The 20,167-nt window shown below is 37.8% G+C and overlaps 1 protein-coding gene and 1 long non-coding RNA gene across 50 annotated transcripts in view; one reads left to right on the top strand and one right to left on the bottom strand.

Moving 5' to 3' along the window:
• The window catches only part of MAP4K4 (mitogen-activated protein kinase kinase kinase kinase 4), a 172,428-nt gene that overhangs the window by 2,864 nt on the left and 149,397 nt on the right, over window positions 1-20,167 (bottom strand). For 32 of the 49 annotated variants that reach the window (XM_079110750.1, XM_079110728.1, XM_079110762.1 and 29 more), the window contains 6 exons: window positions 19,775-19,966; window positions 17,685-17,802; window positions 17,188-17,358; window positions 11,304-11,447; window positions 6,199-6,333; window positions 2,162-2,262 (listed from right to left, as the gene is read on the bottom strand). In XM_079110750.1, coding sequence (XP_078966876.1) covers window positions 2,162-2,262; window positions 6,199-6,333; window positions 11,304-11,447; window positions 17,188-17,358; window positions 17,685-17,802; window positions 19,775-19,966 — 861 coding nt within the window. The remainder of the gene's footprint in view (window positions 1-2,161; window positions 2,263-6,198; window positions 6,334-11,303; window positions 11,448-17,187; window positions 17,359-17,684; window positions 17,803-19,774; window positions 19,967-20,167) is intronic. The other 17 variants (XM_079110718.1, XM_079110749.1, XM_079110734.1 and 14 more) reach the window with 1 other exon arrangement.
• On the top strand, window positions 6,341-7,490 carry LOC306644140. The gene is made up of 2 exons (XR_013759178.1): window positions 6,341-6,810; window positions 6,843-7,490. It is a non-coding gene; the product is annotated as an uncharacterized lncRNA (long non-coding RNA).

The raw sequence follows: 20,167 nt of genomic DNA on the forward strand, positions 1-20,167 counted from the left end.
TTACAGGACTGGGATGAAGGTGACATGGAACAGATTTAAACAGGTAATATCTAAAATAAAAAAATATACATAAAACATAAATAAAATATAAACATATCTATTTGATATATATCTTTTATATATATATATATATATATAAATAAAAGCAGCTAGTATAGTACCTGATATATAAAGGATATTAAGAGTAGATCACAGAAGGTAATGGCGTTTCATAATGAGTTATCTTCATTCAATAACACTAGAATTTTTATTTATTACACCAATATAATAGCCCCACTTATCCTGCCTTCACTGGGTAAACAAGCAACAAGCAATCAAATAATATAAAATTTCCAAGCAACTGAAATTTACCCTTCTAATAAAATATATCAAAACTATTTTAATATAATTATGGGGATGAGAATTTCTTAATTTCTTGATCTGCACTAAAATGGTCCAAGAGACTACTCTTAGGATTTGGTGTCTACTATTAGAAATGTTACTAATTTACGTCTACCTAATATCAGAACACAATCAATTTTAACAATTTCATACATCTGTATTTAGTATAAACTATTCTATTAAAGAAGTATTAAAAATACAAATAGAAAATGACTGCTAATATTGCATAGTTTAGTCCTAAAACACTTTGAAGACTATAGTCCACTAAAAATTTATTTACACCTTAGAAACCTAACCACCAGGGCTGGTGGTGTAGCTCAATGACAAAGCACTTGCCTAGCACGTGTGAGGCCCTGCATTCAAATCCCCACATTAAAAAAAAAAAAAAAATCTAACCACCAGTGGCAGATTTGTGATCAATTAAGTTATATGACTGCATGTGAACTCACAAGGGGAAATAGTCCCAATTTTAAAACATAGTGCTCATTCATTTACTTTCCTAAAACTGTACTTGTATGTCGCTGGCTCTCTGTGGTACCAAATCCGCGGATATTTGTCACCGCCTGAAGCAACAATTTGTGCGGGTCTTTATGGGTGGTGGACTGGAAACGAACTACTTTTACTATCTTTCTTTAGTGGGCTGCTTTCTCGCTTATTCGCCTGTTCCCTGGGCTACAGAGGAAGAAAGGCTTTTCTTAGGGAGAGAGAGAGAGACTTTGCATAAGAAAGAATCTTTGAGGGGAGAGAGACTGAGAGAAAGAGAAAGAAAGGCTTCTATGCTTCTATTTCTTCTTAGGCTTCTGCAGCTTCTTCTTAAAGGTGCATCCTGCATCCTGTGAACTAAAGGTGCGTGCTAGGAGTATGTGCTAAAGGTGCACTGCTTCTCTCTGCTTGCCGCTGCCCCTACTCGCTGCTTCTCTTTCTGCTTCCCGCTCTTCTCTGCTTGTTGCTGCTCCTTACTGTCGCGCCCCACCTACTGCCCGCTTATATTCCCTCCAGGAGGAGGAGGGCAGGGCCACGCCAGTTGCGATCACGCGAGGAGCCAGCTGCCCTATCACCGCAAGGGTTAAAAAACAAGCAGGTCTGAGCAGGCCCGCTGGGAACACCTGTGCATGCGTTGTGCGCGTGGACTTAACTGAATATGGCCAGTAATAAATCACCTGAGTGTGCTTATGTTAATTAACCTCTTCACTGCCGATGTGATCAGGTACCGTTCGCATGGCACAGCCCCCAACACTTGTAAAATGGCAAAAACATGTTATTTTAAACATCAGTTTGGATGTCTGATTGCATTTTTAAAAAATAAATAAAATAGGACCATATTATACATATTTTTAACTTTTCCCCACTTAATGCATAATACACAGTACTTGTGTCATTGATAATTTTAATTTTAATTAGTACTCTGGTGAATAGCTGTGCTTTAGAACTGCCTACTGTTGAAAGCTTTTTTTTTTTTTTGGCATCAATGCATCTTGATTTTTATACACATCCAAGTCTTCAGGTGAAATTCAGTCGTTTAATGGAGGGTGGAAGAGGTGTTCTGTCTTTTCCCGTTATTATACTGACACATCAATTATCTGAGGGCTTAGAAAACAGTTGACTAAGCTCATTATGTTATGTTAGAAACGGCTTCTCTTACCACAAAGATACATACTCTATTAGTACACAGCTTTACAGTGCTAATTTTAACTGTTCAGATTTTTTTAAACTGATTCCCTGGCTCTTGGTTGCGGCTTGGATGGCTGGTGATACTTTTAAATGTACTTGCTATTATTACCTTAAAGGCCATGAACTTGTGATATGGCTTAGGTGCCCACGCATAGACTTCCACAGAATTCTTCAAAGCAATTACAAGAAATTTGATTCTTTCATATTTTACTGAAAAACAAATACAAAAAACAAGAGATTTACATATCAGTATCAACCCAGAACTCAAAATTCTACAAACATATAAATATGCATTCCACTGATTCATCCAAACCGGTACAGGGCAAATTCAGATAGACATCAAGCTACATACTTTCCTTTCCCAGATTCTTTAATGTATAATCCATGTTTTCCCATCTTTGTCTAAATGCTGTACTGGATTCATTTCCAATACTTTGGATACCATTAGTGAATACTTTCACTAATGTTCATAGAAACCAAGTACTATTTTACCAAGGACAATGCCAGGTATACCACCTTAAAGTCTTCAGGGGCTTAGCACTGCTTCATAAGGATAATGACAGTTAATCAGCCTAGAGGCTCCAGAATGACATAAAAAGAGGTCAAGTCGTCCATGCTGCTTTCCCCAAGTTCCACATGGGCTCTCACAGAATGAAGAACAAGAAAGTTATATCAAATACTCTTGAGTCTTGAATTCTATTAATAGAAGAATCTGTGCAAAAGATCAAGAATCACTTCAGATCATTTCCTCAACTACAGTGATAACTGTATCTAAGATTCTACCTTAAGTTCTAGACCTGAAAAGAAGTAGTAAAATAAGTCTCTTTTCAACCAACGAAGATAATCTGCAACCTTTCCACAGTTGTTTGGTGCCTTCATAGGGGCCTGTGACTACAAGACTTACTACTCTGATGCAGATACATTGATAGCTGGCTTCTATATAAGCTACTTAACATCAAACAACTATGTGATTTTTTTGTGCATGAGGGAGTACTTGATAACTTGATACCCTTCTTTACTAAACTCCATATATGATCACTGAGTAAGGCATCAACATTAAGACAAAAAGGATTATAAGAGGTTGGCCAAACCACCACTGTTTAAAAGCATCTTCTGAAATGTTGGACATGCTGTGTATCTGTACTACCACTGACAGATACTAGACACAAGTGTCTACTGGGCAATTAGAATGTAGTAGGGTAAGATTAGAGGAATTAAATTTCAAGGTTGACTTAATTTTAATTAGTTTAAATAAACTTTAAAAAGACCCCTGTTCCTTTTGTTTTTCTCTTTCCACATTTTTAATTGGTATACTATGGTGATGAGATTTATTGTTACATATTGGTACATGCACACAATATAATTTCACCAATATCACTCCCCAGAACTTCCTGTTCCCTCCCTTCGTCTCACGCCCTTCATCCCCTTCCTCTACTAATCTCCCTTTGATTTTTATGAACTCCCCACCTTTCTTTTCCTTTTTCCTCTTTTCTTTTTATTTTGTAGGGGAGTGGGGTACCAGGGATAGAACCCAAGGTGCTTAATCACTAAAACATCCCTAGCTTTTTATTTTAAGACATGGTTTTGCTAAGTTGTTCAGAGGTTTGCTAAGTTTCTGAGATTGTCTTCAAACCTGCAATCCTCCTGCCTCAGCCTTCTGAGATGCTGGGATCTCAAACCCAGCTTCCTTTTTCCTCTCTAGCTTCCACATATGAGAGAGAACATTCAAGCCTTGGCCTTCTGAGTTTGGTTTATTTTGCTTACCATAATGGTCTCTACACCCATCCATTTTCCTTCAAATAAAATAATTTCATGTTTCTTTATGGCTGAATAAAACTCCATTATGTCTATATACCACGTTTTCTTTATCCATTCATCAGCTGATGGACACTTGGGCTGGTTCCATAGTTTGGCTATTATGAATTGTGCTGCTATAAACATAAATACGCACATATCACTGCAGTACGATGACTTTAATTTCCAAGATGAATACTGAGAGTGGTGTAGCTGGTGTAGTATGGTGAGTTCATGACTGGTTTTTTGAGGAGCCTCCATACCAATTTCTGTAGTGGTTCTACTAATTTAAAGACCTACCAACAGTGTGAGTGTCTCTCCAGCATTTATTATTGTTTGTATTCTTGATGACTGCCATTTTGACTAGTGTGAGATGAAATCTTAGTGTAGTTTTGATTTGCTTTTCCCTGATTACTAATGATGTTGGACATTTTTTCTTATTATTTGTTGCCATCTGTATTTTTTCTATTGAGAAGTATCTGTTTAATTCATTCACCCATTTACTAATTGGGTTATTTGTTTTTTTGTGAAGTTTTCTGAGTTCTTTATACATTCTAGATATTAATCCTGTCAGAAGAGTAGCTAGCAAAGATTTTCTCCCATTCTGTAGGTTCTTTCTCCACATTCCTGTTTCCTTTGCTGTGTAGAAGTTTTTAAATTTGATGCCATCCCTTTTATAACTCTTGGCATTATTTCCTGAGTTTCAGCAGTCCTATTGAGAAAGTTGTCATCCCGTGCCTAAAAACTGTAGTGTTGACCTTACATTTTCTTCTACCAGTTGCATAGTTTCTGGTCTAACTCCCAGGTCTTTAATCTACTTTGAGTTGATTTTTGTGCAGAGTGAGAGGTCCAAGGGTCTAATTCATTCTTCTACATAGCCAGTTTTCCCAGCACCATTTGTTAAAGAGGCTGTCTTTTCTCCAAATTATGTTTTTGGCACCTTTATTGAGGATCAAATGACTGTAGATGATTGGGCTTGACTCTGGGTCTTCTATTCTGGCTATTTTTCTGGTTTTATGTCTATTTTTATGCCAGTACCATGCCGTTTGTTACTATAAAATAGACCCCTATTCTTTTCAACTATATTCAAGTGAATGAATGGTGTTAGTCATACTTATCTCCAGAAAATATGTGTGATTCATTCTATAAGAAGAGCAGGCTTTAAGACTATTGTTTTGTTCTGATGAAAATTCCAGTATAATCTAACACTATTGCCTCTAGCTCCCCTGTAGGATAATCTATTCATGTTTAATTGAGCTGTTACAAGATGTTTACTAAATTTAGTCTTTAGTTACACTTCAACAAATAAAAGTACTTCATAAAAACACAGCATAGAAAACCCTAATCCTCAAATCTACACCAAAGAAATAAAACTATTTCTGTATCTCTGGAATCATTATTAACCAATGAGCTGGGTGTTTTAGACTACAGAAACTTCACAATGTCAAGTATCAATATGCTGGGAACAAAGGAACTCACTATAGTATGCACCTTCATAAGTACAGATAACAGAAAACATGCAAGCAGAGATCAATGTTCAATGAATCCCTAATGTTAATCAGTCTTAGGTATATACACCAACTTCTGTTTCAAATCCATTAAAATATATCATTTTTCACATAAAATTTTGCCTTGGCTAAGGTTCATTATTTCTTCTTTTCATATGCAATAAAAAATTGATTTTAGTTTTATTCCTATGAGATTTCACTTCATAAAAATCAATGCATACCAAAGGACTTAGGGGGTTAGGGGAAAATACAGTTGTCATGAAACATGGACTGGTCAACTAGCATTTGCTAGTTAAGAGCATGGCAGTATTGTGCAGTGCACTTAATGAAAAATGACATGCCACAAGTCTATGGATCACCCTCAAGTGTTCTATTATTGATGTCAAGGACCCACAGTCCTCTAAATGAAGAATGAGTTGGCACCTAAGAAGGAACCCAAGTCAGCTGGCTTTCATTTGGCAAGGTTTCTTTAAAGAAATTACTCTGAATCACATCTAGGTGTGGAGGAGACTAAGGACAGAGCAAACAGAGGGAACAAACTGTTATGTTTACAGGTACACATGACAGTAAGACGATGTCTAAATAAGAATTCAAGATTAGATGATGCCTTAAAAACATAAAATCAGAAAGGAGCCAGATGTTTCAGAAGCAATTTTTTTTTGGCGGTGCTGGGGATTGAACCCAGGGCCTTATGTTTATGAGGCAAGCACTCTACCAACTGAGCTACATCCCCAGCCCTCAGAAGCAATTTATTATTACAAGTTTCAAATAGTACATGAATTGTAGACTTAATCCTAATCTATCTCTGAAAAAGCAAAACACTTAGGCCCCTGCTGGAACTTACCAACTTTATAATGTACACATCCTTCCAAATCACCCACGGTTGTCCACCCTTGCTTCTTTTCAACTTCTGGATCATTGTGAAGTATTTTATTTCTTAACCAGGACAAATAGTAGACACGTAACTTATCCTTTTTGCCTAGCAAAATAAATATAAACAGATATCATCACTAATAACAATAGCAATCAAAAGAAACTTCTATGAACAGCAAATATCACTTCCCCAAGGGAATTATTTTGCATGAAAGGGTTACCAGAGATTCAATTTAAAAGCTCTTCAGATGGATTTTTGAACCTCCTACATAATTATCAATGGGTATAGGCATGGCTCAAAGAAAAGGTTTTAAAATAATGAATTCACACATATAGATGAATAGTTATCAATAAACTGTTGGGAGAAATCCTAGTTCTTGGCTGGCAGCAGTGAATGTCTCAAGAGCGTAGGGAAAACCTTCGCACATACAGGCCTGACAGGAAAACCTGTGGGAAGGAGCATTCCACTTCGGCCATTTAGGAAAGTACATAACTCCCCAAATTGACATTAGTGTTACCAAGGGAACCAAAGGGCAGGGCTCGAGAGACCTAAGAAAAGGATGTCAATTCAGATAGGACAAAGGTGTAACCGTGGCAAATGATGATTGGTCAAAGGTGTAACCATGGCAAATGATGATTAGTCAAGGTGTAACCATGGCAAATGATGATTGGTCAAGAGAACTATAAAAGTCTTATGTACTTTCGCAATAAACGAAGTTTGCAGGCTGCTCACCACATGCCTGCTTCCACCCAACTCCCGGAGTCTTGATTCCATGCCACTTACCCCGTGACCAAGTTAGCCTGGCACAAGAAAAGCAACAATAAACCACTAGGAATATCATGATATTGTGAAATACAAAGTGTCCCTGTTTCCTGGCGTACTCCTAAATCCTTGGAATCTTCAAACTGATAGCTGTCTATTTGTATGTTGATAACTGGCTAGAGGCTGGCAGCCTCTGGGTAACTTCAGAATAGAAGATGGCCACCAGGAGGACCAAGGTAGAATTAGAGGACCAAGGCAGGATTAGAGGTTGGGGCTTTTAGCCCCACCCCAACCATCCAGGGAGGGAAGAGTGGGTGAAGGTTAAGGTCATCTTCACTGGTCAGTGATTTAGTCAATCATGCCTATGTAATGAAGGTTCCTTAAAAGCCCTAAATGGGGCTGGGAATATAGCTCAGTTGGTAGAGTGCTTGCCTTGCATGCATAAAGTCCTGGGTTCAAAGCCTCAGCAATATAAATAAATAAATAGCAAAATAAATAAATAAATAAATAAAATAACAACAACAACAAGAAAACCAAAAAGGGCCCCAAGTGACAGAGCTCAGATGAACTTCCAGACAGCTGAACACACTGGAGGTGTGTCAAAAAAAATACAAGAAAAGGAGCCACGTGTTTCAGAAAAAAGTACACAGAAGTCTTGTGATCTTTCTCCTTTACTCACACTATGCATCTCTGCACCTGTATCCTTTATCTTTTATAATAAAATAGTAAACATCTTTCTCTGAGTTCTGTTTGTTACCCCAGAACATCAATCAAACCAAGGAGGGTCTTGCAGTAAACTCCAATTTATAACAAGTTCCTGAGGCCTGGATTTGTGACTGGTATCTAAAGGAGGTAGAGGGTATAAGGTCTTACAGAACTGAGCCTTCAGCCTGTGCAATCTGATGCCACCTCCAATAGATATGGTTTCAGAAACAAACTAAATTGGGGGACACTCAGATGATGTGCTCTGCTACAGAATTAACAACTTGCTTGCTTCTCCCCACACCTGCACAATAACACAACCAACAAAGCTCATAAAATGTTTTCACATGTATTACATCATCTGTCCCTCACAACTCTCTAAAGTAGCTGTTATTTCCCATTTGACAGATGAGTGCAAGGATTAAATCAATCCTCCATGCAGCTGGGGGAAGATTCAAGCCCCTTAAATAGCTGACAAAAGATTCCCTTCTAGATTATGTAATAAACTCCTATAAATCAAACAGAGATAACCATATAGAAAAACTATGTAAGAACTAGAATAGGCACTCAAATACCTCACGAAGGTGCTTACTGTTAATAGTTGAATGCATATTAAAACCATGAAATACAATTTCACACACCTATCAGATGTCTAGAATTAAAAAGACAAAGTATGGGGCAACTAGAACTTCATAAACTAATGTTGAGCAATTCTGAAGAGTTTGGCATGATCTATTAATATAAGATAATTCACACACTACCTACAATCCAATACCTTCTCTCCTAATAAAAACGAATTTGTCCAGGTCTCCCAATACATCAACAAACGTGTTCATAATAGCCCCACACAGGAAACAATATAAATGTTTCTATCAATAGCAGAATGAGTGAATAAACTGGCACAATCACACAGAGGGACAAAGAGGAAGCAACTATGTCTACAAGCAACAAAAACTGATGGTAAGCAAGAGCAGCCACACACTGCCAACAGGCTAATGAGGAAAAAACACGAGCCAACACATCAAACAAAATCGACATTCACTCACTAGGAAAAAACTCTTGGGAAAACGGGACAGGAACTGCCTCAATTTGATAAAATACATCAAACTTAATGGTGAGAAACTAGATGCTTTCCCCCCCTAAGATTTAAAATATAGGAAGGATGTCACCTCTCACATCTCTTGTGAGAAATAAAATTACTACATTTGTTTATAGAGGATATGATTACCTAGGTAAAAAAATACCAAAGAATCAGCAAAAATCAAAACAAAACAAAAAACATACAAACAAAAAATTCCTGAAACTGTCAAGCAATTATAGTGAGGCTGCAGGATACAAGCATATTACACAAAAGTCAATTACTTCTCTATAAACCAGCAATAAATAAGTAGAATTTAAAATTAAAAATACCATTTACATTATCACAAAAATGAAACAGGTATAAAACTAACAAAATTTTTGAGACTTATTTGAAGAAAACAATAAAATTCTAATGAAAAGATTCAAAGACTCAAATAAATGGAGTGATAGTCCATGTTTATGGATAGGAAGACTCAACACTCAAGCAGTCAATTCTTCCCACCTTGATCCATATAGATAGACTTAATGCAATTCTAATAAAAAAAAATCACATCAAGTTATTCTGTGCATACAATAAACTGACTCCAAAGTTTACTTGGAGAGACAATACAGTCAACACAATATTTTTTTAAAAAGTTAACAAGAGTAGACAATCCCTGACTTAAAGATTTACTGCACATCTACAGAAATTAAGACAATGAGGTTGACAACAGAGATCACATGGAACAAAATGAAGAGCCCCAAAATAGACCCATACAAACACTGTGAACAAATCTTTGACAGAGGAGTAAAGACAATTCAATGATGAAAGGACAGCCTTAAAAAAAAACAAAACAAAACTCAATTTGGCAATGACTAGGTAAAACAGCAAAATCACAAAACATCAAAGAAAATATTGATAAGTTGGGCTTCATTAAAATTCAAAACATTTGCAAAGGACATTGCAAAGGAGAATGCACAGATAACTACAGGCAGGAGGAAACATTTAAAAAACACTTATCTGATAAAAGACTTCTATCCCCTGGGGAATGATATTGGCCAAAATCATGTTGTTTTATCGTGTGCATGTACAATATAACAAATCCCACCACTATGTACAACTATAATGCACCACTAAAAGAACATGGGAAAAAATCCTTATATCCAAATTACTCTAAGAATTCTTAAAACTCAACAATAGAAAAACAAGCACCCCAGTTACAAAATGGCCTAAAGAAGTTCGACACTGTGTATTATTAGGAAAGCACAAATTAAAACAAGGTAACACTACACTGTCCTATCCACATGGCTAAAACCTAAAACACTGACAATGCTGAATTCTGATGGGAATGTGGAGCAAAAGAAACTCTCATCCATTGCCTGTGGGAAACAAAAACGATGCAGTTGCTTTGGAAGGCAGCTTGGTAGTTTCTTACAAAGCTAAATATAGTCTTTCTGATTATTCCAGTTAGTTGTACTCATATTTATAAAATATATGAGGTGAAAGCTAATGTCCATGCAAAAAGTTGCAGCTTTATTCGTAAGTGCCAAAGCCTGGACGCAACCAAGATGTCTTTTAATAAGTGAATGGATATCTAAATAAGGGATATCTAAAATATGGAATATCCTTAATAGGGGAATGCATATTCAAATAATGGAATATTATTTAGCAATATAAAAAGGAGATATCAAGTTATAAAAAGGGAAGACCTTACATGAGTACTGCAAAGGGAAGGAAACCAGTTCATAAGGAAACATACTACATGTCATCATATAAAGCTACATGCTACATGATTATAATTACATGACTTTCTAGAAAAGGAAAAGCCATGGTAACAGATCAGATGTGGCCAAGGCCTCAAGAGGAAGGACGAATGAGGGTTTTAGGGCACTTAAACTAGTCTAAATGATACAATAATACCAGATACATGTTGTTATGGTTGGGATATGAGGTGTTCCCCCCCCAAAATTCATGTGTTAGGAAACTTTGGAATGTGCAGAGATAAAATGATTATATCATGATAGCTATAACCTGACCAGTAGATTAATTAATTACATAGATTCATAACTTGAATGGACTACTGGGTGGTAACTATAGGCAGGTAGCAGATAGGGCATGGCTGACCATGGACTAAGAAGCTCTGAAACCCTGGGCTTGAAACAAAAAGTTCCTCCTCTAAGTTATTCTTGTCAGGTGTTTTGGTCACAGAAATGAAAAGGTGACTAACACACGTGTCATCATATATTTGTCAAAACCAATAAAATATACCATACAAAATGTGTATCCTAATATAAACTATGTTTAGTTAATACTAATGACTTATTATTATATAATAATGTGTACAAATGTACCACACTAATATGTTGATAATAGGGGAAACTAGATGTGTCAAAGCTGTGTACATCTTCCTCTCCCGTTATGGTAAATCCACAATGCAGTTGCATCCCTTTTAGTCAGTATATCAGGAAATGTGACAACTAAAATTTAGCATGTAACATTAAGATATCTGTAAACAGTGCCTTAGATTCTGCTTTATTAAAAGAACACTTACCAGATATTGTCACCAAGACGTTTAAGCCCTCAAGTACATCCATTTGTTGAAACCGTCTTCGGTTGATCAGAGGATATACCTTCCCTTGGCCACTTCTGTCCAGCAGCATCAGGCCACTCTCTGTGCCCACAAGCAAATTCACTCCTGTTTCATGGACACAGAAAAGCCTACATTTTAAACTGTGTTTAGCAAAGAGTTGGACTGTAAGGAGAGGGTAATATTACCTACTTGGAAAATAGGACAACTTCCTTAATTCACCAAGAAAAAGAAATGCTTAGAATAGGTTAAAGCAACCAAACTTCCAACCCTGTATAGGAGTAATAGCAACATACTTGTAAGAAAAAATAAAGGGGGAAGAGTGAGGAAGTCTCACCCCCTCAATTTCCTTCATAGCTCATCCACTTCCAGTTCTTCAGTTCCTTCAAAATGTTGGGAGCTCACTATCTCTGTGGCTTTAAAGATCTAATTCTAACTGGCCGCATGAGACACTTAAACAGACCTTCACCTCATAGCATGGTCTCTTCATGTTTCCTTTATCGTCACTGGCAAACAACTGGGGTGAGTTTAATATTAGACACAGGTTCCCTCAATTCCTTATCAGTTTATGAGTTTGCTTCTATGCTCAGTTTAAGCTTTTCTTAAGACCTGTCTCCACCTGATTCAAGAAACCACTGCACCAGTTCTCTTGTTCCTCCATTTTTTAAAGAATATTAAAATATTAGGACCTTTCCCTGTGACCCATTCTAACTCTCTGACCATGTACTGCCCTGGTTTTCCTACTCTTGTGCAGCAGTGGGACATCCCCTTCGATTTGACAAACCTTCTCTGCTAAGCAGAGACACAGCTGTTGCTATCAATGATAACATACATCCCCACCTGTGCTTCAGCAGTACCTGAACCCATAACTCCTATTCCACACTGTACCTCCTTGCTTTATCTGCCTGCATTTCCACCTGACACAGATTTCCACTGAAACCAGCTTCCCCATTTGGCAAAACCAGCTAAATTAGCCACCAAATCCTGGTACGGCCTCCTCTGCTGTCCCTTCCATTCCCTATCCTTTGCTCTCATTCCAGTGCAGGCTTTGACAACCTTGTAATTGTTGGACAGAAATCTTAATTCAGACTATTAAGACAGCCTCTCTCTACTTTCTCTTGACTACAGATTAAAATCAATCCTCAACTTGCTAAAATATCCACTGAGGTCGTACTTTTAAAACGCACAGTCGATGAAGAACTTTCAAATGCCTTAAGTCTGGCATTCAAGACTTCTTGTCCTTGAACCAGCATAGTTCTCTCTCTTTATCATTCTCTTATTTTCAAAAATGTTCCTGCTTCCTTGTTAGAACTTTCATTGTAAACTTGAAACACATAGCACAGATTATCTTATATTCTGAGGGAACTGGGAACATATATGTTTGCACTAATTCCCTTTGCTGGATAATAAACTCATTGAGAAAAGGAATAAAGTGTGCTTTTGTAAAGTAATTGCTCAGTCAACACTATCAGGTACATGGAATGGCAGGAAAGAGTATCATGGCATGTACACAAACCCCTGTTGTCAGAGAACATGAAATGAATAATTGGGACAGCAATGATGAAACAGCTTCCCAGAGCTCCCTCTCAGCTCTGTGCTTGCGCCATTATCAGGTAGGTATTACGCCAACACTTGGGGGATAGTAGTCTACCCAAGAAACCTTTGAGAAAACTGGAAGCACCTTCAGAGTCCTGGGGAAAAATGGGAGCCTACAATTTACATTCACAGTAACCATCACTGTTATCTAAACTCAAACGATAATGGCAGTGACTGACAATGCCAAGCACACAAGAATAACAGGAACAAGCCAAAGCGCTGTGGGATACCACCACCCCAGGAGTCCTCAGATGATATGGAAAAAAAAAAAAGTCCTTATGAGTTCCAGGGATATTTATAGTTCCTGATAACTGTATGACCTGATTAAAGTCCCCAAATGAAAATCTGTTCAGTATACAATGTATGCCTCCATCTTGCCCTGTGGAAATAGCGCACAACTAAAAGAGCGTTGTACGCACACAACTCCACCCCTCACAGGTGCTTTCTACCCAGTGTAATCTTTTAACACACTTTTTAAAGCCTGGCAGAGCATAAAATAGCTTGGAAATATTTAAAAGAAACCTCAGAAATCTGGGGGGAAAGGGAAGAGTAGGATCCAGAGCAAATCTTAAAATAAAAGTGAACAACGCCCCCCCACCCCAAAGATCATATGGACAGCATACAGAAAAAGGTTTATAAATGCACCTGGTTTCTTCTATCATCTATAATCTTCATTACAGAATGTACCATCTAGACCATCCTTGTCCAAAAGAACTTTCTATTGTGATGTAAATGCTCTTTATCTGCAATTTCCCTTGACAATGGTCACATGTGGCTACTAAATAAGTACATAATGTGGCTCATGTAATTGAGAAACTGGGTATTTCACTTTAACTCATTTAAGCAGGTGCTCCCATAATGGATAGTGTGACTACGGATGATACTGATATTATATAACCCCGTGGCATTAAATTAAGAGTTTATAGGCTTACAACATTTTAAATTACAGAAAACCATTATGTTTTCATAAGCAAGTAGTTCTTGTTTAATAGAAATAACATAAATAAAGTGACAATAGAAAAAAATTGCTGTTCAATTTAAAAACAAATGTCAATATAATAGAAATTAATATTTAAAATATCAATATAATAGAAATTAATATTTACTACATGAAGTATGTTTCACTTATTTTCATATTTTATTTCTGAGGTTGGCCATGGTGCCCTGACTAAATAAGACAATTTATTTACACATTATTCCTTCTACATGCCTAGGTAAGTCAATTCTAAACAGTTTTAAAGTTTTCTGCACAAAAGACAAATTACTGATAGAGCTGCTGCTGACAGGGCCCATTCCAAAGGCTCAATTTTATAAGACATGTAGATATTTTTCTGATCAATATCAAGTAGTTTAAAAGAAAAACAAAAACACTTCTGTCAAGAATCTGGTAATTACTACCCAAGATATGAATCTTATCAAGAGGTATATTATTTGTGGTTTTCAAAAATAAGCAGCACATACATAGAAATCACAAGGTTTTACAGTGAGAGAGAAAAAAGGAATAACAGATAAAACTAGAAAAAAATCTTTACATCCATAAAAACTGCTGATATCTTGGTTCTTGTATCCTTGCCTTCTAATTTACCATTGTATTATGGTCAGTCAATGAAAAGTAGCAACCTTATCTCAAAAATTGAAGACCTTAAGAAAAAATCTGAACTGCATGATCTAATAATTTTTAATAAAAACAAGTTTTTAACTTTCAAGTTTTAGATATAAATAAATCTTTTAATGTTTTAATGCTAATGTTAGGGCTCCTTCCTATAATCATTCTAATAGTTCACACAGTACTAAGGATTTCAACTGTGTTCACAGGAATCCTGTGTAGATGGACTGGAGAAATGGCCAACAGTTCTTTCTACATCACATGATATAAAATTTCATTTATGTTCTGGGATAAATTATGTTATAGGCAAAGCATTATAGTAAGTGCAGACAATTCATTATGAACACAAGAATAAAAAATGATAATGTTCAAAATGATTTGCTACAAGAAACCCAGCTTCAAACAGGGAAAAATAACTACATCTATAGACCTAAATGCTCAGGATGATCACTTGAGCCCAGGAGATGGCAGTCAGCTTGAGCAACACAGTGAGGTCATATCCCAAGTACTTTTTAAAATGTATATGTATATATATGTGTGTGGGTCCATATATGTATATATGAATGCACAATTAAATATACATTTATATTAGAAATATGAAGCAATTTACAAGTCATTCATCTAAAGATGATTACAAAAGAATGTTTGTTGCTAGCATTAAGGAAATGGAAAAAACTAACGTGTGTGCATTTTACCATTTGAAACCACCTATAATATATTCTGAACTTTCTCTTATAGGGCTACAGCACCCATAGCACATTTTAACTTTTCTGAGTCTAAATCTTTCAGTGGTTGCTTTTTAACTGAGGAGGTAACTTATGATCACTATCACAGCAGTTTTAAAAACCCATCCCTGATGTGCACCCATCCCAAAAGCATCTCAATACACTGATTTACACAAATGTATTTCAATGTTAATTCATCTCCCTATCTGTTAACATGATGATAAAATAGGAAGTTTCACTTCATTTAAAAAAAAAAAAAATGTCTTGAGATACCGTCCAATTTTCTTAGAAGTACTAGAGGAGTTAATTAGGAAAAGACAGATTTTAGAAACTTTAGAAATCTCTTTTTAACAAATAAAAAATCAGTTGATGGTACACAGAAAGGGGCTGAGCGCTCTCTAGGGCACTAGTGGAACATAAAGGAAGAATAAGATTGCTCTCAAATATGACTACTCTGTATAAAAATAATGTGGCCCGCTAAACATGGATTACTACTTTCAAAAGAAATGATATACTTCACACCATCACTATACTGAATATAGGTAAAGCTAACAGTTTTTGAGGACACAAATGCTCCCAATGAAATCCTTTAATATGAAAGAAAATGATGTAACTTCCCCCTCCCTGAAATGGTGGCAACTGACATCAAGGGACAAGCATGTGCTAGTGTGATGTTGTACCAGCTGCTTCCAGGATGCCTATAATCCCCACAGAGTTCCTCTTACCTTTACCTAGGTGATTAATACCTATATGATTATTAGGGGTTTCAAAATACTTTTCCAGTAGTGATAAGGCCAGAAATTCAGATCTCAAGGTATAAATAATAAAGAAAATAGGCATACCTGCAATGGATATCAACAAATCTCCCAAATACCTTGGGTGAGGGGACAAGCAGGAGCTTATGAAAGGGGTGAGAAGTCAAGGAAAGGGTAAATAAAAAGAAGGTGTGTGAGGAGGAACAGTGAGATGGTAAATATCAAACCACAGGCCCTCTTCCTCAACAAAATGAAGTAGGTGAGGCTTGAAAGATGAAAGTGGAAGCCCTCACATTAGCCCCAACTGCTTTTCCTATGAAGCAGCAGGAAGGAGAGTGGCTAAGTATGCCAGAGCCCAGAGTGAGTGAGGAGAGGAGAGCCGATTCAGTTACCTTGGGAAAAGCTAAAAAGTGGCTACTAACATTCAAGGAGCAAGAATGCTTATAGGATGGTGCTGTGGACCTCAAACCCTTGGATTTCAGGTCTTCTACCATCTGTATGTACAAACACCAAGAGAGTAAGACACTTTTCTGGGTAGAAGTAGACTCATTATTAAAAACAGTCAACTGAAGGGCTCAATGTGGTGAAGAGCAAAATTTAAGTATAGGACTAGGTGGCAGGGTAAGGACAAGTGCAGGACCAGGGATGGCAGAAAAGCAAGTTTCAGAATCTGAAGAGGCAGGTGTGCACATGGAGCCAACTACCCGTAGATGCCCTCTCACAGTGTCTTTCATTGTGAGGATGCTACAAACACTGCAGGGACCCCACAGGCCATCTGGCTCAACAGTCCCTCCCACAGACTCTTGGCCAGCTGCAGACTGCTTTTAATGTCAATCCAAATCACAAAGAACAAGACAGAAAGTTGAACTGAAACATTTAAAGGAAAGCAACTCAAAGAGCTTTTTCATTCTTCATTGTAAACACAGACCAAAAGGTATCTCATCTTTTTACTGTTTTTTTACACTGGTGTTCTAGTGTTTGCTGAGACAATCACAAGAGTGTACATACCCTCTGCCTATCAGTGCACTCAGAAAAGGAGAGGAATCATAGAAGCTGCTTACCCTTTTTAAAAAAATCACCTAAATATGAAAGGTAGTAATTCTCTAGAAGACCCAACCACTCTCCAGAATAAAAGCAAGAGGGCAGAGTAACAGAAAGACACCTACCCCATAAGGCAGCACACAGAATCTCTGAGTTGAACCTCTTTTTGTATTTCCGAATCTCAGGGGTGTCGCTCTGTGGCCTAGTGTTGGTGGGGTTCACATTGACCACTGAGCCCTTCCGGGTAGGATCTTGCCTTATGGCTTCTGGTCTCATTCCATCACAGGAAAATCCCACTGAAACACAGTATTATTAAAATCATATTCTGTACACACACCCACATACGATGCCTTCCTTCCTCTCTCATTATGCCTCAAGTAAATATTAATATGCCATAACTGATACTCTGTCAAGAAGAAAACATCTTGTAAGAAATGCATATGGAAAAAGTAAATGCCTATGCAGTTCCCTGTGAGTAAGGCAATGCAAGGTGGGATGGGAGGTTTCTGCACCCAAGGCCTGACCCTGTGCACAGCCCTCCTGCTGTGCCTGAGCCACTTGCAACATCAGCACCATGAACAAGTCCCATTTGCCAGCTCCTTTCATGTTCTACTATACTTACCCACAGAAGTCACTGTTGTTCCACTAGATGGAGAAATCTGTAGTAATCTGGGGTCTATAAAAGGTGTAAAGGAGGAGGAAGATTTGTGTTTCTGGAGTGTGCTACTAGCGGACTGTGTCTGCAATGTAAATTTCAATTTCATTAATACAAATGACATTTTAAAAGTGAACAATTAAAAAAAAAAAAAAAAAAAACATTTAAATCCACTTTGGTACTGCACTATTTCCCAATCCAAACCCTATCCTTCCTGCAACATTCCCCCAAAACACTGCAGTGAGCCTCCATGTGGGCAGGGCACACCACTGAGCAGAAGTTTTCACTTGCAGCCACTGGGGGAGTCCCATCTTTTCCAGAGAGATGTGCACCTAGGGAGCCATGCCACAAGCTACCAATAAAATCTATACTTCATGCTCCTAGCTGCGATTTTAATTCACTGGCTTCCGAATTTAGTCCCCTGCTTATTAAAGTCCAATTAATTTACACTGGAATACTGGCAAACCTTAATTTTGTTTTATTTATTTTAAATGGAGCCTCTTGTCAGAAAGCTACAGAAGCTTTGGCTGCCACCATTTTAGGTGCATCATCATTAAACCCACACCAAACAGGCTCATTAATAAAAGATGCAAATGACAAAATAAGGCATATCCTTTTGATATTTTAGGAGCACTAGTGTTTTGGTTAATAATGTAATTTAAGACCAAAAAACAAAAACAAAAAAACCCCACAAAGGAAGTGAAACGATTGTTAAGTGGAAATGTAATGACAATTAAAAACAAAACAAACAGGAAAATAAACTTGCCAGTTTAGTGAGTTAAGGGTTATAGTAAAATACAGTAAAATGATGCAAAGTGCAATATATAAGGAAGAATGCGAGTATAGGTGAGATACACATCTCAAGAGCAAAAAAGAACATGTCTGGTCAAGTGCTTTTGTGCTATATCATTTCACTCCCTCTATGGGCACCTAAAAGCCACCAAGTCTTACAGCCCAGGCTTTCCTGAGCTCCCCACCTGACACAGGTGGTACCTGAAAGCCTTTCCTCCTGCCCCATGAGTCAGGGGCCAACCCAGCTTATGGCCAATCAAATGCTGAGCCTGCTGACTTGTGCCTCCTCCTCAGGGAGAGGATTTTTCTAATTCTTTCAAACAAAGGAACCAAAATAGGAGCAGCAGTCAGGCAAGGGTTTATATTAATGAGACTGGCTGAAGCTACGTGTTAGTTTAAACTTCCCTCAACTGTTAGGTAAATGCATTTAAACCTAACCTCCTGTGACGTCAAATTACTTATTTACAGGGTGCTCAAGGTGCACTCTGTTGCTGCACTTGGGCATGATTCTGTTCAAAGAGCAAAGAATCCCCAGCTAGCACCCAGACCGAGTAGCACAGACACACCACACACGGGATTTCCCAAACAAAATCTTAAATTAAAAGCACGCTCATCCTTTGTCCTTGCTTAACATCCTAATTTTCTACGTTTCCCCCCAAAGCATTTGGCCTTTTATTATACTCTGAGTGATTGTGAATTTCAAGGAAAGAAAGTCTTTGAAAAGGGTTGGTGAAAATAGGTAAGAATACCAACCAACAACCGCCCACCCCTCCCTGCAAAAAGAAAACAATCCAGACCTGTTTGAAGGAGATTCCTTTACAAGACAACCAGTTAGCTCAGGTAAGGCCAAGTATACTTAACCAAATTTTCCTATACTATATTTACTGGATAAAAGAATGAAAAGGGAAGTTTCCACAAATGACTATGAGAATTTCATGCCAAATACATAATGGATCTGAGAACACAGCAATCATTTTATTTAGATATAAAAGAAAATAAACTGAATAAAGAAAGCCATGCAACTATACTTATCTAGAGAAAGTAAATAGTGAACTGGCAAGTTTGGAGGGAAATCAATCTAGGGTTAAGGGGTTTGTATGCAGATCTGAAACATGTTACGTGGGGGTTGGGGAACAGGGTAGGTGACAGAAGAAAGCAGGGGGAGGGAAGGGAAGAGGGTGTTGGAAAGGTCTCCTTTGCAAACTAGCTCCTAGGCAGTGCTGGTCTAACCCCAGGAAAGCAGCCAGCTGTGGTGTGAGACATACCTCATTAGCAGTGAGCTTGTCCTGGGGTGTCTGTGGGGACATGGTGGGTGTCGGCTGGCTGGAGGATGGGGAGGAGGAGGTGGAGGAAGTGGAGGAGGAATGGCTTTGCTGTAAGAGATCTGGCAAGAGGTGAATGCGACCGGCAAAGCCATTGCTCTCATGATGGCTGGCACGCTTTTGGTCAACTGTACTCTGTAGAAAAAACAGGCACACTGGTCTCGCTCAAGAGCTGCTGACATTGCCTACGACCCTACTGATAACTGCTTTGTTTTAGGTGCTGTGTGACTTTTCAAACTCTGTTAAATTACCAAGGGAAAACCAAGGAGATTAGCTTGACTTGCTCACGCTTCCTCACCAAATGCCTAAGCTGAGCCAACAGAATTCGAAGTGCCT

This window comes from Sciurus vulgaris (genome assembly GCF_902686455.1).
Source record: "Sciurus vulgaris genome assembly, chromosome: 14".
NCBI lineage: Eukaryota > Metazoa > Chordata > Mammalia > Rodentia > Sciuridae > Sciurus > Sciurus vulgaris.